The sequence below is a fragment of the Leptonychotes weddellii genome, chromosome 3 (genome assembly GCF_054177405.1).
Source record: "Leptonychotes weddellii isolate Sample4059 chromosome 3, ASM5417740v2, whole genome shotgun sequence".
NCBI classification, from domain to species: domain Eukaryota; kingdom Metazoa; phylum Chordata; class Mammalia; order Carnivora; family Phocidae; genus Leptonychotes; species Leptonychotes weddellii.
In genome coordinates, this window is record NC_138371.1 from 57,805,861 (window position 1) to 57,828,606 (window position 22,746).

At 38.2% G+C, this 22,746-nt stretch overlaps 1 protein-coding gene across 3 annotated transcripts in view; it reads right to left on the bottom strand.

The window, feature by feature from the left end:
* Positions 1 to 22,746, bottom strand: part of CERS6 (ceramide synthase 6) — a 299,128-nt gene that overhangs the window by 194,072 nt on the left and 82,310 nt on the right. For all 3 annotated transcript variants that reach the window (XM_081814251.1, XM_081814252.1, XM_081814253.1), the window contains exons 2-3: positions 20,034 to 20,139; positions 7,403 to 7,533 (exon numbers count right to left, since the gene is read on the bottom strand). In XM_081814251.1, coding sequence (XP_081670377.1) covers positions 7,403 to 7,533; positions 20,034 to 20,139 — 237 coding nt within the window. The remainder of the gene's footprint in view (positions 1 to 7,402; positions 7,534 to 20,033; positions 20,140 to 22,746) is intronic.

Below are 22,746 nucleotides of genomic sequence, written 5' to 3' on the forward strand. Positions count from 1 at the left end.
ACACCAAATTCCAAGCAAACTTCGAGTCTTTTTCAAGGTAAAATACCCTATTTGTTATAGTCTTTATGTATTTCTTAACTACTTAATGTGCTGTTTTTATTAGGTCCCCATCTTTTTTTGAATGCCTCTGATGAAGTTTTTGAGTGTTGTGCCCTGACTCATTTTTCTCATAAGCCCTGTGTTGTATTGTGTTGTTGTACAATTTTGCAGTGTGGCAATTTTTAGGAATGTGTATGTCGTGTTACAGCACAACTGACTATACAAAGGGAATCATGACTTATAGATCCTAAAGGTAAAGCATAAAACATAATGTTCCTATAGCCTTCTTTAGGCACTCTGAGGCAGTTTCTATAAAGAAATCCCAAGAAGGACAGACACCAAGCTTACATACACAGCATGTATGTATATTTGTGTGGGCACATGTACAGAATATAATCCTAATAAGTAGTAAAAGCTAAAGTATTTATTTCTGGGTGGTAGGCTTTGGAGTGTTTTTTTTCCCCCCAAATTTAGGAACATTATGTGCACCTTTACACATACTCTATAATTCAAAGTTGATTGTAATGATTTTCATGATTTTGTTCTAAAAGCAGAAATAACTTTTAAAATAGATTAAACAACAGAGAAATGCCATATAGATTCAAAAATGGCAGACAAGAATTAAATAAGAACATGAGGCTTAATAAATTCAGTTATTCCTCTGTATACTCTGTCCTTTTCATCTCCATCCAACTCCATGTTTAATAAAATTCTTGGAAAAATTATCTACAGAGCCTTGAGAAATTTAGGATTTAAAGAAAACTGACTAGCAGTACCTAATATGCAGCCAGCTTGACCAAGGTTTGGCCTGTCTGGTATTTTTAGCAAAAATCTGCTTTCTTTAATTAGCCAGCACACATGAATGAGAGGCCTAGCCATTTGCCATCAAGGACTGTGAGAGGCTTGGTCTGAATGGAAAACCTGAGTTCACACGTCACAGATGGCAGGTCTGGAGCAGAAAGAGGGAAAAGGTTTCAAAAGCTTACCCAAGGCAAAAGAGCAGACTGTCTATAACACAGTTCATCAATCTTCAGAATTTTTGGAGCGGAAGTAATACTATCTTGAGAATACTAACAACTTCAAAGAGGGCCTGATTGAGTTAAATGCAACCGCAGAGCATCCATGTGCCAGGAATATTAGAGACGGGCATACTAATTACAGAACTGTTCTAATGCTTCTATTATATGGCAACACTCTGTGCAGTGGATGACTGTGCCATGTGCTCTAAGACCACGTTCGCTTTCCTGAAGCTCTGAACGAACTGCTAACAGTACTGTAATCCCAAAGCAGGGTTTAGCAAGCTAGAGCCCACTTGCCAAATCCAGGCTGCCATCTGTTTTTGTACAACCCGTGAGTTAAGAATAGCTTTTAAATTTTTAAATGGTTGAAAAAAATTTAAAGAATGCTTCATGACATATGAAAATAATAAATTCAAATTTCAGTATCCATTAATAAAGTTTTATTGGAACACAGCCACATACATTTACTTTGTCTATGGCTGTTTTTGTGCTACAACAGCAGAGTTATAACTGCAGCAAGGTTCCTGTGGTCTAAAATATTTACTTTCTGGCCATTGGCAGGAAAAGTCTGCTGACCCCTGGTCCAAAGTTTAAACCGACCTGAATACAACTGATAGATTTAAAACCATTTAAAATAGTCAAGAAGTGTCTTGAACACCAAGACATTCACTGATTCAATCAAATCTGAACAATAACTTGGCCTGTAGCTATGTACTTGGATGACAGAAGCTGTTCGTTGGTCTAGGGACTATTCTGAATTAATGAGAAACAACCACCATCATCACAATAGCAGCAAAACAACTCAATCCTGTGCTTTTCAAGAATTAAGAGGTTGGGGTGCCTGGGTGACTTGATTTTGGCTCAGGTCATGATCTCGGGGTCCTGGGATCCAGCCCCATGTGGGGCTCTGTGCTCAGCAGGGCATCTGCTGGAGATTCTCTCTCTCCCTCTCCCTCTGCCTCTCCCGTTCACTCATGCTCTCCCTCTTTCTCTAAAAAAAAAAAAAAATTAATTTTTTAAAAACTAAGAGGCTGTATTCCAATTTTATGATTAATTTTTTCCAGACTCATGATCAGCATGAACTCATTGCTGAGCATGTATGATAGTACTGAAAACATGAAGATGCCATTTTTCTAGAAGATAATACTTTCTTATTCTCTCCTTCAAAAACTGCGTATGTCTGCAGGGGAACTTTGGTAGTAACTCTGGTAGTAAATAATGCTCACGTCATGATCTGATGATGAAAACAATCAAAACTGAATTTTCTCTTTGGCAAAATTTTGTCCTTCACCACAGTGTGGAACAAATAGAAGATTCTAAAGCAGTTTACAAATATTCAGTCAGTTCTCTTTTGCAAACAGGTGACTCGGTTATGACAACTTGTTGAATATATTCACCACACATTTCCTCAGATCAAAGATTGATCTGAAATAAAGGGATATGAGACTCCGCTTTTTCCCTGTGCAGCTCTGCTCTTCTCCCCCTCAATTACTAGGATCCACTTTCTTATTGAGGTCACAAGACAGCATTGCTGACATGTCCAAGTAAAAAGCTACCAAATAAAAAAGCAGTGACTGAGTGGTAGCATGAGGACAATGGGTTAAACCACTCATTTCTCACTGCTGAGTTATCCTTAGTTCAATGGAATCACAAATTAGGATCACGGGGGCTTCTTTGCACAAATAAAGTTACAGTTTCAAAAGGTGCCCGGATTTTGGTCAGTCTGCTGCCACTGAACAGAAGCATCCAAATCTGGCAGCATTTGAGGGTAGTTTTAATCGGTCTCAACTCTAAAATGAAATTTCTAAAGAAAAGACAATCTTGGGTCCTCGTCTTACAACAAGGTTCCATATGAGCAAATGCCAATCCACATAAATTAGTACTAATCTATAAAGTGTAATACTCCTTGCCCTATATCTTCAGGTTATCATGTGGGAGATTTATCTGTCCAGTCAGGTGGAGACTGCTTAAACGAAAGCCATATATAATATTCCCTCCCAAGCATGTGCTATTAAACGCACTGCACAATATTTAAAAATGAGGAACCCATGCAGGGTATAAATGAGAAGGAAGCCATTTATTCTGAAAACTTATCTCTGCCCCTTCCTGTTTCATCCTGCGGGTATTTTTTTTATTGCACATATTATTTACCTTACTATTATCCTGATGCAACTGTTGGAGGGGGAGAGGCAAAACTTCAGCGGCTTCAAAGCATGATTCCCCTAGTTAAATGGCTCCCATTTAGAAACAGTTCCTCTGAAAATGTATCACGGGGTATCTCATTTTTATAAATTCTCTACTCCCTCTTGAAAATCTCTCTTTCAGTTGCCAATAAAGATTTAAATGCTTCTGGAAGAAATATTCATCAAAACTAACAGAGCTGTGAATGACTGACATCAAGCATGAAGAGGGAAAAAAAGCATGTCAATGTTTCAACACATTACTTGTTGAACAACTTTTACTCAGCTCATCTGCATGAAATGGGTGTGCCAAAAGTTGGACACGCCAGCAGATGGTTACAAGCACTGTTTGGCATGCATCTTGCTGCCATTCCACACTGCTGAAAGATGAAACACAATTCCCCTGAAGAGGCCCTATTTTCTAAAACAGTGATTTAGATAGAACAGAAAAACTATAGAAACTGTACAGTTGGTCCCTAGACCTTCAAGTCCCAAATCTGTGTTGTCTTGCTTGCTAATTTGATTTTTAGTATTTCTGAACAGCAGTCCTCTCTTTTCAGAGATTAGTGCCTCTTAACCATGAATGTGTGTCATAAGTACTAAGGGCATTTCTTTCAAGATGTCTATGTCCAGAACTCACCTGGGTCACCACGCTGACTCAGACATCCCAGGGTGGGGCCTGGGTATGTGTATTTTCAAAAGCTCACCAGGTGATTACGCAGTGTACCCCTGGCTGAGAACAACTATTCCAGATCATTTTTTATATTGATGAACAAATAACTACGACACACAAATGTGCCTACGGTGACCAATATAATTCTGCCTTAGTCCTCATGGCATTATCTAAGTGTTCCCCTTTGCCATACCATTCCTTCCCCTGATTTTCTTTCTTTGAAATAGTCTTGGAGCTTTCCATAGTTTGATAAATTTCCTAGAGAAATTTTAGGCTAAGTCAGTGTATAATAGGCACTCTTCATTTGGGGAGGCAAAGTGCCAACTTAGATCAGCAAATCCTTTCAAAATGCCACTGTAACTTACAGTCATTTAACCAATATTTAATCAGCAGTATATATGTGGTGGGAAAGGCTAAGAACGCAAGAAAAACAAGATGTGGTTCTTGTGCCCTCAAGGAGCAAGTATTATGTAATTAGGGTAAAAATATACGGACAAGTTAAGAAAAGTTAAATAACCACATAAGAAAGCACATGATTCAGTATGAAATTACCAGTATTTACAATGAGGACTCTAAAAATTCAAAAGAAGTAGTGTTCATTCCAGACACTCAACAGTCATGCCACATTTCTGAGAGGGCCTGGGGTTTGAAGAATGGGTAGGGGATAGATGAGCAGGGCAGATGATATAGGTGTCTATGTCAGGAACACAGCATAAACCAGGGCAGGAATGAACAAAGTGCGGCCAGTGAAAAGACAACCTTCTGGAAGGAAGGGGTCTTTTGGGTGACTGATACCAAAACACATAAAGGCCAGAGTCTAGCTAACAGGCTAAGGAGCCTAGTAACTTCTATAGTTGCAGAAAAATCATCAAGGTTTACAAGTAACAGAACATGAAGATAATAGCATTTTGGGATTTTTTTTTTTTTTTTTTTTGTAGCAAAGTATCTATGAATGCGAGGTAAATAATAAGGAGAGCTATGAGAGCAATTAAGATCAGGGCCATGCCAGTGGCTTTACAAAGAACTAATGGAACGCGGTGAATGACTGGTTTGAGCCTCTAGCCTTTAAGAGAATGGAGACATGTGAACAACAGGAGAAGAGAAGTCAGAAGGCGGAAGCAAGTCAGAGTTACCAGCTGGGAGAAAGCAGAACGATGCCTCAGAAGAAACCTCTTCGTTGGACACTTGACTTTGGAAGAACCTGGCAAGAGGAAATAATTCTGCCCAGAGGGTGGAAGGCAGAGTGGGGAAAATAAGAGGTTGAAGACTGAATCTGGAGAAGAAACCCAGTCAAAGAAAATGGAAAAATGCAGAGTAACTGATGCAAACAGAAGCCCTTGGAAAGGCAGGAGAATCCAGTGGCAATCCAGAGGTTAAGGAAGAAGAGAGTTTCAAAACAAAGTTCATCAGCACAGTCCTCTGCAATAGAAAAGTCCATGGCCACCAGTACTGTCTCAGTGCTCGTCCCAGCAGTCCTGCCATGTGCCCTAGCCCACAGCTGACCTTTCTCCTCTCATCTTTAATTACTGACTGTCCATACCAATTGTTTAGCATGCACACCTGTTCATCGTATAATGCCACTGAGGTACATATACTCAGGTATTTGTCATGTCTCCTTGACACTACTATAATAAACTTCTTGAAGAAAAAGAGCATAATCGATACTTTAGGTACCACCTCTCCCCCAGTTGTGCCTTCACATTGCCATGCCTTTAGCAATCATTTAGAAATATTTTTTACTTGGGCGCCTGGGTGGCTCAGTCGGTTAAGCGACTGCCTTCGGCTCAGGTCATGGTCCTGGAGTCCCGGGATCAAGTCCCGCATCGGGCTCCCTGCTCGGCAGGGAGTCTGCTTCTCCCTCTGACCCTCCTCCCTCTCCTGCTCTCTGTCTCTCATTCTCTCTCTCTCAAATAAATAAATAAAATCTTAAAAAAAAAGAAAGAAATATTTTTAACTGATTATACCTAGGCAGATAAAGCCCTGCTGAATTCAGGGAGAAGACATAGATACTGGTCTAGTGTTGAGCCTTGCTATGGACCAGCAGCATCACCTGGGAACTTGTGAAAAATGCAACCTTAGTTGCCATCGCAGACTCACTGAATGAATGAGAATCTGCATTTTAACAAGATCCGGTGGATTCCTATACATACTGGTATGGAAACTGGTGTAGATTCAGTGTAGTATAGAAAGAACTAGCACTGAGTTACCAAAGAAGTTAGTTGGAGGAAGGGAAGATGGCACATGAGTTTCAGCATGGGGTTCCCGTGCCAAGACCCAGCTTCACCCCTGCTCAGACCCATAGCCCAATGGAGACAGGGCCCTTTGCATATATGGTGGGGCAAGGCCAGGAAGCAATTTCACCTTTTGATCTTGAGCCCGGATGCATAAATCCTTCTTCCATAAACTGCCACTAAGTTCAATTATAGGAAGGGCTTTGCAGATTGTATCTACCGGGTTGTTTTTCCAGGTTTTATAAATATCTGACCTCCTGAAGATCCTGTTTATGCTCCCCATATTTATCCAGCCCTAGGAATTTATGATATTATTCTGCCTCTAACTCATTTCTCCCAGAACTCTAGGTTTCCCTCTAAGATTTAGATTGCAGTTGCTGAAATATTTTTCCAGCATAACTGAAAGCTAAACCTGAAAATGCAACTTCAGCCCCAAACAGAAAGGGCCTTCAACAAAGGGAGCAACGCTGACAGCACCATTGTTCCAATGACCAGGTGTCGGGAAAAAGCTCCCAAAGGACAGAGTGTTAGACAAAGGCACAGTGATATCCCAAAGGATGAAGACCAAATGGACCAATGAGCTCAAGGCACAGTATCTTCCCTTTGTTGGAAATGCTTCAGTATTTCTTTCTCTAACTTTCCTGCAGGTAAGTGTATGAGTGTTGCTAGTTCAAAATAGCACTGTGCTAGTTCTCTGTGGGTCTTTTATTATTCTTAACCGCTTTATTGATATATAATTTATACACCATGAAGTTCACATTTCAGAAGTGGAAGAGACCTTCATTCCACCCCCCACCTTTAAGCAATGCTTCATTAAATTCACCCAAGGAATATAATACAGTTATTTCTTAAATCTCCAGGAATCACAACTCTCTGATAATACATCTAACATCTCAGCTTTTACCAGTGGAAAGAACATCTTGACAAAGTTCCCTCTATTAAAATTCAAACTATTACGGTAATGACTTCTAGTGCTGTATTTCAGAGGTGGCTGACTGAAAACACCATTGCAGGCCCCTGTAATCTGCCTACTTTGTAGGAACTCCACTAGAAAGTGAACTTCATTTACTAAATCCAAAGTGGAAATCACAAATTCTTACAAACTACTATTCCCCCAGCTTTTTTTGTGGCCTATTTTTCCACCAGGTGGCATGCTTTTTAGGGGCTGCTGGAGCCTGCATGAAGCCTTTATTTTTAACCTCAGGGATGGGATGAGTACTTAGGCAGGTTTTTCTTTCAAAAAGAAAAATAGCAACTTACATGCTCTCACAGAACTTCCTCAGTGTGCTTGGTTTCTCCTGGTTGCATCTTTGTCGAAACCAGCGCTGAATGCTGCGAACATCCCAGTCCAGCTGCTTGGAGAGGCCTTCCAATCTCTTTTCATCAGGATGCTATGAAACAAGGTGCCAGCAAAATCATTTTCATCTTCACTATAAAAACATCTGCCCTTGTCTAAATTGAGGTTTTTGTTTCCCCCTGTGTTTACTACCTGCTACTGAAATTTCTGTATTTACCACTGAGGACCTAGTCCTTCCATTAGTAGCATGGACATAAATAACCACTTAGGATAAAAAAAAAGTTACTCATTAGGAAACAACACTGAAAAATACGAATCTTGCTCTTCTGCTTGCACTTCTTATCAGCCACAGAAATGCAATGAAACAGCCAACGGGCTGAGTCAGCTCCATCAGCCTTCAAGGAAAGGAGCTGGGTTAGGGTGAATTTGCAAAGAGGCATCATTCAAAGGTTTCACTTTCTCAGGAAAAAAAATGCTATACCAAGTATCACACATCAGGGTAACGTAGGGCAGACAAAAGCACAGAGTAATCTCAACAGACCTCACTTTAGCCTAAGGCACCAATTCTACTACAAAACATGGGTTCTCTTTCTTCCTCTTCTCTCTGCTCTGCTGCTCACACATTTCTCTTCTATCCCTCTTCTTGGTCATTCCTTTGGACCAGATCCCCGTTAAACCTTTACAACAACTATGCATTACTTGAAGACACAAACTTGGTGAACGGGGAAGAGACCCTCCTTATGGCTCGCCATATGATGACACTATTCTGACTCTCACTCATGTCTGTAACATTAGGAGGTGACAGCCAGGTTCAATTTCTCACTCTAATGACCTCTCAGCCTTGGTTCCCTCACCTGTCAGGGTTATTTATCCACCTAAATAGGACTGTGATGATGACCAAATGTAAACAATATGCCTAAGTCTCAGTAAATGTTCGTTTCTCCCCTTTCTTATCTCTACCCTCTCTTGAATATCTCAGAGACCATTCTGTCCACAATTATGTGAGCGTGTTCTGCGGCACAACAAAACTCAGCCGAGTGAGGTCTATTCCTTTATTCTATCTTTCCTTTACTATAAATGAGATGCTAGTGATCAGAGGAAATAACCAAAACTGGGGTTAGGAGGGGAGGCTGAGCAGCCTCAAGTTACAATGGTGGGATATACCTCTGACATCTTTTCAAAGCATCTCAAGCAATTCAAGATGCCAGAGACACAGGGAACACAGCAAGTGGCCGCAGTATTATGGCTGAGGTTATAAAATGTGCTGAGCTCCTGTTTGTGAAAGTCCTTTGCCAACTTTCAGTGAGGTGTGTACTTTGACATGTTTTTGCTTTTAGTAGTCATGACACCATCTACACTCTCCTTTTACATCTATCTTAATGAAAAAATAGGGAAGACAGAAAATTCACATCCTACTACATACCATGGCTATACCATTTTCCTAGAGAAGTCAATTTTTAATTTGTTTTCTCAGCTTATTGAATAGGTCAAACATTCACATGGTTCACAAATTAAAAACTATGCAAAGTTTCACCTTCCTATTTTATTCCTACTATTCTCCCCCTTTCTACCAGCTAACCAGTTATTAAATCAGTTTCTTTCCCAGAGTTATTTTATGCAAATATAAGTAAATTTAAATATGTATTCTTATATATCCCTTTGTCACACAAATGGTTGCATACTACATGTATCATTCTGAATTTGGGGTTTTTTACTTAACAATATATCTTGGAATATTTCCATATTAAGACATAAAGAATGCCCTCCTTCTTTTGTAGAACTGTCAGTATACGCTGTGATTTACTTATCCACTCTCCTGTTAATGGACGTTTAAGTAGCTTCTAGACTTCCACCACTATAAACAATGCTATAATAAATCATCTTGTCATAGGTCATTTTATACAGGCATACAGAGAGATAAATTCCTGGAAGCAAATGTTGGAGATCAAAGACCTATGCATTTGCAACTTATTTAGATACTGAAAAGTTACCCTAATGATTTTAACCAATTTATACTTTCACAAGCAAGAATGCCCATTTCCCAATGCCTCACCAATAGAGTACATTATCAGATTGCTCAACTTTTTTCCAATCTGATATAAAGTCGTGTCTCAGTATGTTTTTAACTTGATTTCCTCTTTTTATGAAACAGGAAAAACCAGATATACTCCCTTTTTATGAACAATCTTTTCACATATATGGCACACCTTTTTCCTTGATCTGTAGGTATTTTACTGATTTGTAGAGTTTCTTCATTTATTAATTAGGGCGATTAAATCTGTGTCTGTACCATAGGTTGCATACTTTGTAACAAGGTCTTTGAGTTTTAGAATTCATCATGGGGTTTTCTGCTTGTTTTTTATTTGAAGTTTTTGAAAAGTTACTTGAACTTATCAATTTTTTTCTGTTATAACTTCAGAATTTTGGGTCATAATAAGAAAAGCCTTCCCTACTCCAAATGTTCAAGAAATTAATGTAGGATGAACTGACATCTTTACCCAATTTGTCTTTTGTATTCTTTGACAGTGTTTGAAAAATTTCCTCACATACCTTGCACATCCTTACTACATTTATTCTTAGGGATATTACCTTTTCTGGTGTTGTTTGTGGTAACTTTTCACTTGATTCCTTTACTTTTCCACATAGTCATATAATAACATGTAACTAGAATGTGAGCTCTATAAACAAAAAGGAAATTTTTAGTATCTTTTTTCACCTAAAATATAGTAGGGACTCAGTAAATTCACATAGCAATAGCTTCACCTCCTCATTTCTAATTTTTATGCCTTTATTTTCTTTCTCTTATCTATTCGCTAATTCACTGTAAAACTGAGCACCAGGTAGAGCAGTGGTTATGAGCATCTCCATCTGTTCCAGACTTGAGTGAGAATACCACTGTTTCTCATTAAGCAACAGGCCAGATTTGGAGCTGACTTACAAATGTATTTACCGTGTTAAGAAAACCACACTTACTAGATAACTTGATTTTAATCACTTAAATAATGTTAGATTTCAGCATCCATGCAGATGACCATGTACTTTTTTTCCTTAGATCAATTAATATGATGTATTATATAGATTTTTATAATACTGAATATAGGGAAGGCCTTGCAGTCCTAGAATAAATACACTCTGGCGATGATAAATAATTCTTGTACTGTACTTCTAAGTTCTGTTTACTAATTTTTATTTGGGATTTTTCATTGATGTTAAGTTCAATTGGTCTCTAAGTCTTATTTTTTGGTTGAATCTTTGTCAGACTTTAATGTTAATTAATATTTTTTGCTACATAAAAAGAGAATTTGGATGATTTTCTTAATTTTCTATGGTTTGGTATAGTTTAAAATAGCACTGGAATTGTCTGCTCTTTAAGAGTGTGTTAGAATTTTTCTTTTTCCTTTTTTTTTTTTTTAAATGTAATGTCAATGTAATTTATTTTGGGGGAGTTCACTATAAATTCTTTTTTTTTAAATTTTATTTTATTATGTTATGTTAATCACTATACATTACATCATTAGTTTTTGATGTAGCGTTCCGTGATTCATTGTTTGCGTATAACACCCAGTGCTCCATTCAATACGTGCCCTCTTTGTGTTAGAATTTTTCTTTTGAGAACATCTGAGCCTGGTACTTTTTTGTAGTTTAGTTCTTTGATTTCGATCTATCTATCTATTTATCTACAGTTGGTAAATTATATTTTCCTAGAATAATTTCCATTTTACCCAAATTTTTATATTTTCTTTGCCATATTAATAGGAATATATCCTTTTTATTTTCCTCCATTTCTGCAATTGTTGATTATTATGTTGTTAATTCTTATGTTGTAAATTTGTGCTTCTTTTATTGGGTTAGCTAACTTTGGGTAAAAAAAAATTAGATAAGGTACTTTTGAATTGATTTTCAATTTTATAGTTTTGCTAACACAACTTCTGCATTTATGCTAATTTCTGCCTTGTGCTTGCCTTCATTTGTTTTGTGGTTCTTTTTCTAATGTTTAAGTAAGTGTTGAAATTTTTTTTTTTAAAGATTTTATTTATTTATTTGAGAGAGAATGAGAGACAGAGAGCATGAGAGGGAGGAGGGTCAGAGGGAGAAGCAGACTCCCTGCCGAGCAGGGAGCCCGATGCGGGACTCGATCCCGGGACTCCAGGATCATGACCTGAGCCGAAGGCAGTCACTTAACCAACTGAGCCACCCAGGCGCCCCAGTAAGTGTTGAAATTTATATATATATTTATATATATATATAGAGAGAGAGAGAGAGAGAGAGAGAGTTTTCATCAAGTACCACATTGGCATAGTACAAATGAATGATGTTTTCATCCTCTCTGTTACCAAATATTCTGAATTTCTATTTTTATCTAAGAGTTGATTAAGAAAGCAAGAGATTGGGGCGCCTGGGTGGCTCAGTCATTAAGCATCTGCCTTCAGCTCAGGTCATGATCCCAGGGTCCTGGGATCGAGACCTGTATCAGGCTCCCTGCTCCGCGGGAAGCCTGCCTCTTCCTCTCCCACTCCCCCTGCTCATGTTGCTGCTTTTGCTGTCTCTCTGTCAAATAAATAAATAAAATCTTTTAAAAATAAAAAATAAAAAGCAAGAGAGTTTCTGTTTTCTGATTTCTGGTACTATTAAGTTGTGCCTATTTTTATTTTTTAAAAGATTTATTTATTTATTTATTTGTCAGAGAAAGAGAAGAGAGAGAGAGCACAAGCAGGTGGAGCGGCAGATGGAGAAGCAGGATCCCCGCTGAGCAAGGAGCCCGATGCAAGATTTGATCCCAGACACCAGGTGTCCCAAATTGTGCCTATTTTTAAAATTTATTACAGTTTTGTATATATTTAACGATTTAATCAATTTTTGTAAATATTTAAGAAAGTATGGTCTTTACATTCAGAATACAGGGTTCTAAATGTACCACTTAGATCTTCCTCATTAATTATGCCTCTTAGAATTTCTATTTTATGTTTTACATTTTGTTCACTTAATCTGTCATGACCCAGAGGTAAATTAAAATTTCCTGCTATTAAATTATTTCTTCTTTCATTCTTTTTTATGAGTATATGGATACATTGACATTCAGTGCATATGAGTCATAACCACTTTATCTTTATTATGAATTGTATCCTTTGGCAAGAAAAAGCCAGTTCTTCCTTTCACTTAATCCTTTTGGCCTGAGTTCCACTTTTATGTAAAAATAAAAACCCTACTTTATTATTTGTATTTGTCTTATATACCTTTACTCATACTTCTATTTTCAATATTTGTAATTATTTTTTTAAGGTGTCTTTTATCAGCTATGTGACCCAAACCTAAATTAGTTTTTATTAGATGAGTCGAACCCATTTACATATATTGATATAACTGATGAGTTTGTTTATAGTTCTATCACATTAATTCTGTCATGCTGTTTTGATAAAAAAAAATTTTTAATCTTGGAAAATCATATATGGTTTGTTTTCCTTCCTTTTTGTGGATAATTTTTGTTCTAGTAGTTATCCAGAATTATAATACTCTTCTTCTGTTTGTTTTCAATCAATAATTCCATATAAGCAATATTTAAAATTAGCATATTTCCTTTCCCCCCTCACCCAATAAGAGACAATAATTTTAGCTCTTTTACAGTTTACTCTTGTATTGTTAAATATGCTTATACTTCTATTACTCAGTTTGGCTGCTTAAACTGATTTGCTTTGACTCCCAGCTATTGGAGATTATGCAATTCGTGAATTTAATTTTTTTAAAGATTTTATTTATTTATTTGACACAGAGAGAAAGCGAGAGAGGGAACACAAGCAGGGGGAGTGGGAGAGGGAGAAGCAGGCTCCCCGCCGAGCAGGGAGCCCGATGCGGGACTCGATCCCAGGACCCCGGGATCATGACCTGAGCCGAAGGCAACACTTAACGACTGAGCCACCCAGGTGCCCCATTAGTGAACTTATTCTACCTCCCACCTTCTTTCCCCTCCCCATCTCAAATACCGTTAGTTGTATCACTTCTACACTGTAAGAGTATATAATGTTTACTTTCTGTTGTGTCATCCTAATCCTCACATTTAACAGTTTAAATATATTCAAACCTTAACACTCCAGTAACCTCTTCATTGGCTGAAATCAATGATTATAATAATTTCTTCAAAAGGACTCATGAGAACAATTCCCCCCAATTTTTGCATGTTCAAATCTGTTTGTCTTGGGGCGCCTGGGTGGCTCAGTCATTAAGCATCTGCCTTCGGCTCAGGTCATGATCCCAGGGTCCTGGGATCCAGTCCCACATTGGGCTCCTTGCTCAGTGGGGAGTCTGCTTCTCCCTCTGCCTGCTGCTCCCCATGCTTGTGCTCTCTCTCTCTCACAAATAAAAACTTAAAAAAAACCTCTGTTTGTCTTTAACTGTTACAGAATAAAAACAATTTGCCTAAACATAAAATTCTTAGTTCACATTTTCCTTGAAAATGTTGGAAATGTTGCTATAAAGAAGACTAAAGTCATGTCAATATTTTTTTCCTAAATAAGTGATTTGATTTTTTGCTTGGCTGCTCAAAGAATTCTTTCTTTTATTTTTCAAGTCCAGTAATTAAAACTTCTTTTAAAACTTTCAATCTTTACTACATGTTCATTAACACATTAAAATAAATCTCCATTTATTTTAGAAAAATTTTCTTGAATTATATCTTTTAATATTTATTCTCCTTTGCTTTTCCTTGAGAGATTCTAATAATGCAGACACTGGATCTGCTTAAGCTATATATCCAATTATTTTTAGCTCTTTTTTGTTTCATTTAATTCAGTTTTTTTTTTAAGATTTAATTTATTTATTTGACAGAGAGAGAGACAAGCAGGGGGAGGGGCAGAAGGAGAGGGAGAAGCAGGCTCCCCGCTGAGTAGGGAGCCCAATGTAGGGCTCAATCCCAGGATCCTGGGATCATGACCTGAATTGAAGTTAGACGCTTCACTGAGCCACCCAGGCGCCCCTCATTTAATTCAGTTTTATTATTTCCATCTTCCATACTCTTTGCTGAGTTTTCTGCAATGTCTAGTGTTTCCTGTGTTCTTTCCAATTTTGCCTTCATTTCTGTGATAGTTCTAGTATGTTTTCCTGAACCTATAAGCTCACATTACATCTTTTCCTGCTGACGAACAATTTTTTCTTTAGGTCTTACATTTCTTTTTTTGCGGTCTTCCTTCACAGAGTTACTGCTTTTTGTTTGTTTGTTTATTTTTAAGATTTATCTATTTATTTGAGAGAAAGAGAGAGAGAGCGTGAGCCAGGGAGGGACAGAGGGAGATGGAGAGAGAGAATCAATGTTAAGCCGACTCCCTGCTGAGCACAGAGCCCAACTCAGGATTCAATCCTATGACCCAGAGATCAAGACCCAAGCCAAAATCAACAGCCAGACACTGAACCAAGTGAGCCACTAGGCACCTCTATTTTTTTTTTTTTTTTTAGTTTATGGTAAAATATTTAATCATCATTTTCATTTGCCCCATGGCCTCATTTTTCTAGTGACAATTTTTGTTAATAAGCATTGCTACACATTGTTTTTTCTTGTCTTTGATGCTGTGTGTGTTCCTTATTACTCATCACTGAATGACTTGGGTTTCTTTGACCTGCTCCTGGTAATATGAGGAGCAGGGAGAGGGCTCTTGCAGTTCAGCTGCCATAGAGGTAGACTGTCACCTGCAAATGTGCCATCCATATAGCTTTCTGTGTACTTATTCCAGTTATCTGAATTAAATTGAGTCCAGGAAGCATCTGCTGGCCTTGCTCCTATACCTAGTGTTGCAAACAGTGGTTAGAGCTTTTGTCTCCCTCATATGAAAGAGCTGTCTTTTTGCTGGCTTTCCTGACAGCTACCGCCATGGGGCTCTCCATTCACACCTCATGCTCTTCACTTCCTCCTACTTGGCTTCTGCCCAAACCCCAACTGTTCTTTGTTAGCTTTTATATATATTTTGAACTACTTTGCCAAAAATAAAGTTTGGGAGATTTTCCTTCTTTTTTGTGTTTTTTAATTGCTTTGCATTTTTAATTATTTTCCTTAGTTTTTTTCTTTTTTAAGATTTCCAAGGGGAATGCCTAGGTGGCTCAGTCAGTTAAGTGCCTGACTCTTGATTTCAGCTGGGGTCATGATCTCAGGGTCCTGGGACTGAGCCCCATGTTGGGTTCTGCCCTCAGCGGGGAGTCTGCTTGAGGACTCGCTCTCCCCCCACCCTGGCACTCCCCCCACTTGCACTCTCTCCCCCTGCTTCTCTCTAAAATAAATAAATCTTTAAAAAAAAAAAAAAGATTTCCAAGGAAAGAAATGAACAGTGCTGACTTATATAGACATTTTTATTCCAGAAATACCTAAGTTGATTTTAATATTCATAACTGATACTGCAAGGGAAAAGGGAAGTAAAAAGGAAAGAAAGAGACAGGTATAAGAGGAGAATAAGAGGGGTGCCTGGGTGGCTCAGATGGTTAAGCATCTGCCTTCGGCTCAGGTCATGATCCCAGGGTCCTGGGATCGAGTCCCGCATCGGGCTCCCTGCTAGGCTGGGAGCCTGCTTCTCCCTCTGCCTCTGCCTCTCTCTCTCTCTCTGACTCTCATGAATAAATAAATAAAAACATTTAAAAAAAAAAAAGAGGAGAATAAGGGAGAACATATTATAGGAAATTTGTCTTTAATTTCTGAAATATAGTGTAACATACCAAAAGTGGATGATGAAATGATTTCTCTGGATTATAAAACCCGGTTTCACAGCTAACATATATATTTTCCCTCAGTGGCTCAAGAATTGATTTGATTAGAAAAGTGAAACTATTGGGATTATAGATTATGTGCCAATAATACAGCACAAGAATCCCCAAAATGTAAATAAATAAATATAAACAACTATACACACACACATTTATTTATACCAGATATGCAGAGAAACAAACAGATGTTTACCCCAGAAGGAAAGATTGTTAAAGACCACCAAGGGGTTCAAATTCATCAGATAATTAGGTGAGAACTACACAGTCACGGCACGTGACCAGGGCGGTCACAAAGAGATCCATATTCAGAAAGACCCACATTTGGGGTTTCCAGTTCTATGGCTGCCATCTCAAAATTCTTAATAATTTTGTTATGGAACTGGTATTTTGTGTATGAAGTCCAGTGGACAGAGGAACTTGTGTCAGGGCTCAGTCTTAACTCACACACAGTCCTACCACTTCTCCCAGACAAGTTCTGGGGAAATTATTTCTCTGTCCCCTGGCTCCCCAAGCTCCTCAAGCTCCCCAGGCTTCCTCCCCCTCCCCACTCTGCCTAGTGACTATTGCTGCCTCAGGTGAAAGCACGGAAAGGGCTAGAGCTGGGTGTGCATACCCCACAGTATGTCAGTGTGGGACGTGGAGGCAGCCACCTGCACCCTAGGCTGGCAATGCCCCTGTGCATTTGGGGGGGGAACCAACAGGGACGAGCCTCTTGCTCACCCCAATCCAGGTACCAAGTATGTCCTGGTGTAGAGACTGCGATACACTTGGGAATTACCTGTCCACTGTGGGTTGGAGCAGTAGGCCCACAGAAAGGGGAGAAGCCTGTCTCAATTTCTCCACCCCTGGCCAGAGAAGGGCAGGCGTGTAGGCTCTGTGTGCACTAAGTCAGAGGGTTGGGCCCCCAGGTACCTGTGAGGCTCTGTACTTGTCTCATGAGTATCCCCATGCCTGAGAGAGCATGACATTAAATAGCAAATAAAAAATACCTTGAAAAGAACCTATGAAAGAAAAGAAAAAGCTTTATATTTTTATGCCTTGAATGATATTTTTTCATACTTCTTGAAAAAGAGACCCCTCATTTTCATTCTGCATTGGCCCGACAAATTACGTAGCCAGTCCCATACAGAGCCGATTTTAAGGGTTTTGAGAGTGCATCCCTACACATTTGAAAGATGATAACCAAGCCCTTCTCCAAGGGTGACCTGGAATCATGGTCAAGGCCAGGTTGGTGGATGATCACTCAAACACACACAAACACTGCTGAGACTCTCCAAGTGCCTCTACTTCTATTCTGGTCAACTGACCTGTTACTTTCTCATATCATAAATAACACTGGACAACTATAAAGAACTCAAGGAAAAACTGTTCCAACTTTTGCTGCATTTATGTTTAAAACATGAGGTTTCTGCTCTAATCATGTAAAAATGTCCAACAGAATCACTTTGGAAACTAAGAGAGTATGATTAAAATTAGCTAGAAGCAAATATTCTCTAGAGCAGTCAACCTGACTGCAAAATCCTTTTATTACCTTTATAGAGAAAGTTTCTCCAGTAACCATAATAAACATAAGGCAAGGGAGTAAAATGTCCACTGCAGAATTTCTAAAGGGATACATAACATTTGGGTAGAAAACTCATTTTATTATCCATTTAGAATAGTTCACAAAGTGAATACAAATATATTATAATCTCATTTTTAAAAACCTGGTAACTTCCTACACTTCTGCTTTTTCAGAGGGAAAGCAGTGTCTCCTGCAGTAAATTGATATGTTAAATGAAAATACAAGTGTTTGCTTAATATTTTCTTCCTTTAAGTACCATAAGATAGGTGCCCCTTCAGATTAGAAGCTGGCAATCTAAAATCAGCCCATAAAACTACCAGAAGGAGAGTTTTTCGAAAAATCTCATACATTCTTCTCTTCTTCCTAGCAGAGATATAAAAAACACCTAGTGCTTTCTTCTACTTCTCCAGGAAAAATATCATTTTAAAAGGATAGAGGAGAAAATCCTAGAGAATCTTGGCAGAAGTAAAGACCATAAAATACACAAAAATATTTGAATATTTGAATTAATAGTTTTCAAACAAGAGACAAGTAATACCAATGCTTAACAATACAAATACCAAAATAGGAATAAAACTTGCTTAACGCTGTCAAATCACATTTTAGAAGCCTGAGTAATTTTCCAAGAAAAATGAAAAAGGAAAAATGAACCATTTAATATACAAACATACAACACTTCCCCTAGAATGCTTCTTTCTCGTCTATGCCAGAGTAAGATACAGAGAGATACAAGTAAGAAGATACTTGGGCACTGTGATGTGGATGGAGGGTTTGTGGCTTCTTTCTTTCTCCTCCCTTCTTTGTTCTTAAGGTGCTATCAGCTGAGGGGCTCCAATCTTCCCCCTGCCCTGCTCTGCTCTTAGTTTGGACTTTAACTCACCACAGCGATGATCTCTTCTCCTACTTTCTCTATAGGGAATCTGTAACTTAGAACTCTCCAGACCCTTGTCCTTCATTCTTTCATGTTACAACTCTTCTGTCCTTCAGTTATTCCCTCTTGTTTACATTTGCCTATGTATCATAACTCCAAGAACACAAGGACAATGCTAGAAGCAGATGGGCACTTTTTCTCACACACACAGGCATACCTCGTTTCATTGCACTTCGTTTATTGTGCTTTGCAGATCACTGCGTTTTTCACATATTGAAGGTCTGTGGCAACCCTGCATCAAACAAGTCTATTGGGACATTTTTTTTTTTAATAGCATTGGCTCACTTCATGTTTCTGCCTCACGGTTTGGTAATTCTTGCAATATTTCAAACCTTTTCATTAGAATTATTTTTGAATTGCAGCAATCTCTTGACAAAACTTCAATGGATGAGAAGTTGCTTCTTATGAATGAACAAAGAAAGTGGTTTCTTGAGATAGAATCTCTTGCTGGTGAAGATGCTGTGAAGATTGTTGAAATGACAAGAAAATATTTAGAGTATTACATAAACTGAGTTGATAAAGCAGTGGTGGGGGGCCTGAGAGGACTGACTCCAATTTTGAAAGAAGTTCAACTGCAGGTAAAATGCTATCAAATGGCATCGCTACACATGCTCCCCATGCTACAGAGACATTGCTCATGAAAGGAAGAGTCCATCAATGCAGCAAACTTCATTACTGTCTTATTTTAAGAAGTTGCTACGATCATCCCAAACTTCAGCAACCACCACCCTAATCAGTCAGCAGCCATCAACATGGAGACAAGAACTTGCACCAGCAAAAAGATTACAACTTGCTGAAAGCTCAGATGATGGCTGGCATTTTTTAGCAATTAAGTATTTTTTAATTATCTACGTTGCTTTTTTCGACACAATACTATTGCCTACTTAACAGACTACTATACAGTGTAAACATGACTTTTATATGCACTGGGAAACCAAAAAATTCATTTACTCGCCTTATTGTGGTATTTCCTGTATTGCAGGGGTCTCAGACCAGACCCACGATATCTCCAAGGTATGCCTGTACATTCATTATATTCCTCAGCTCTACCCAGTCATCTCCACAAAATCCCATCCAACTGTTATATGTACTGCTTCATGTCATGGGAGATTAAAAGAGGCACAGAATTAGACTAAGCACTATCTAATCTAGACTGTTCTTTACAGACAAGCTTTTAAAATCAATGTGAGAGTAAACAAACACGTCTCAAACATGCCCGCTTTTATTCAGCTTCTACCCAGCTTCTTTCCAACATGAGGCTGGGCAATTAGTTCTCAAACCCAGGAGGAGAGAAGGGATTAAATAATTTCAGATTGAGAATGGTAGTCATAATAATTCATAGTGTACAAAAGGACAATCATACCTTCGTAATTGCAGTGAAGACCTTTTCCAGAATGGCATTTGGCTGGGCAATTTGTGGTCCATTGGCCTGAATGTTGAGGGCTATGGCACATGGTTTGGCTACAAATCTTAAAAAAAAAAAAAAAAAAGGTCAGAAGAAGTTATTCTTTCTATAACTATTCTTAATGTCACTGATTAATTACATATTACTCCACTGTCCCAATAAACTGCTGGGTGGACACTACTAACACTCATATGTTGGGCACTCCTTTTTTTCTCTCCTTTAGTCCTCCAGCAGTAACAGTAAAAAAGAAATCCTTTTAAAACATGTAAATCTCCTGATCCTTAAGTTCTAATGAGACTGAACGGGTAGAAAGACTACCAAATGACAAATATAAGTACATAAGTGAAATAGATAAACAAAACAAACCATCATTTTAAAATGATGTAATTTATGCTTTTCTTACACATGGCTAGCAATTGTCATTGCTCATATATTTTTGCTGTGAGAAAGTATTTACTAACCAACTGATTACACATGGAAAATGTACCTTTGATCACCCCTACATCATAAAATTGGCCATTTTTGCCTCTATAATCAAAGCACACTATATTCAGCCCCAATTCCTTATGGCTTCTTAAAATTCCTGCTTTGCGGTTATTTGTGCCTTTCTCATATGGAGTAATGAACGATGTCAGACAGCATGATGTCCCAGACAAGTTGAAAAGTCTGAAATGATTACAAGCATCTGCTGCACTGTTTTTATCCTAAGCAAATGACTATGTCAAGAAGAATGGGAAGACATAGCTTCATTTCTGGTCATGTTTGATATGTGAATGAGGCATTGAAGGAGTAGGAGAGGGCATGGGGCCAGCCCCAAAGGTATGGTGACATCTCTAAAGCTTTTTTTTTTTTTTTAACACATTTACAACTTTAAGAGTTGTTTTAGCCTAAATGTTCAAAAAAATAAGGTTTTGTGAATGTTCCTTTTCAGCAGTGACATTTAACATTGTCTACTGATACAAAATAATATCAGAAGAAAGTATTACCTATATTAATTTAATGTTGGCCAAAGGCAACAATTGATAAATGTACAAAACAGATCATGAAGCTTTTTAATATTAGTTGATGAGATTAAAGAACAGCAGACAAAGGAATTTTTTTAAGTGGGACTAATGAAGTTTACATACATACATCACTTAATATCCTACTGGGTCCTATTTCAAGTTAAAGAGAAGACATTTATTCAAACAGGAAAATGGAAGACTGTACATGCAAGCCTAACCCAGGAAAGATATACATAGAAAATGTGATATAATACCTGTTTTGCTGGGCTCTCTGGGACAAAGTTAGGAAGGAGTAACCACCCTTTCCTAGTATGTAAGTGTTCTAGAATCTGGAGTTTTCCCCAAACTTGCATTCTCGATTCTTTTTAATGTAAAATGTTCTAAGATATATTACCATTGCCCCTACCTTCTTAAAGAGAAATGTAACCTTTTTCACTCTGGGTCTTCACTCTGAACAACAATCATGGAACTATAGCTATAGCTCGTGGAAAAAAAATGAAGGTTGATGGGTAATGCCCACAGAAAAGAGTCCAGAACTTGTTTTCTTGACAAAGTCTCCTGTCTTGTGGTTTTTTGCCTCCTCCTTATGATAAGAGTGTGAAAAGATACAAGGTCCAGCAAGAGTGGGGAAAAAAAAGGTAAAAAAGCAAGATTAATTTGGTGTAAGGGCCAACATCAGTTCATCATTCGTTGCCTTCTACTCTTCCCTGTCAGTTTCTCCCCTGCCCTCCCTCATCTTCCCCATCCCCACGAATTCTAAAACACTGTTCAGGGGCGCCTGGGTGGCTCAGTTGGTTAAGCGACTGCCTTCGGCTCAGGTCATGATCCCGGAGTCCCCGGATCGAGTCCCGCGTCGGACTCCCTGCTCGGCGGGGAGTCTGCTTTGTCCTCTGACCCTATCCCCTCTCATGTGTTCTCTCTCTCATTCTCTCTCTGTCAAATAAATAAATAAAATCTTTAAAAAAATAAAAAAATAAAAAAAATAAAACACTGTTCAAATTTCCTTTCTGAATTTGCCATTATCCTTCTGTCCCAGTATATGGTCTTTTTTCTATCTTCTAAAGAGTTAAGAGTCGAAATGCAGAGGATGGTTGATTCATGAGGGGGTCAAGAAATGTGACCAACTGGCTATCTTCAGTAAATATGTTTTCATTGTTGCTACCACTGTTTTGAATGCTGTTGACAAGTTAACAGAACTTCCCTGTGAACCCCCCAAACAATGTCTGGGTAAGCAGGACAGTCAAGAAATTCACTCAACCGAATTAATTCAAAAGCCACTTCCTCACCTTTGCTATCATCCTGCAGTAACTCAAAAAAAAAGCATTCAAAAAGGTTTTTTTGTATCTATTATGCAATAATAGATTACTTACACATTTCTCCTCTTTTTAAGCTTCAAGCCACTTCTTAAAAACTCTTCTCTAAATTTCAAGAGCTAATGCCAAAGCATCTTGAAGAAGGCATATCCCTTGATCTCCAAACTTATCAAATTTTGGTAATCAAAATTATCAAGTAAATATGATGCTCTGTAAACAGATTTTTAAAGCAAAGTCCAAAGGATTAGATGGAAATAATCTCTGCCACTATCTAGCTGTGGCACCCTAGCTGCAGAAATCTCTCTGTGCCTCAATCTCCCCATATATAAGAAAATTTAATATTAACTACATATG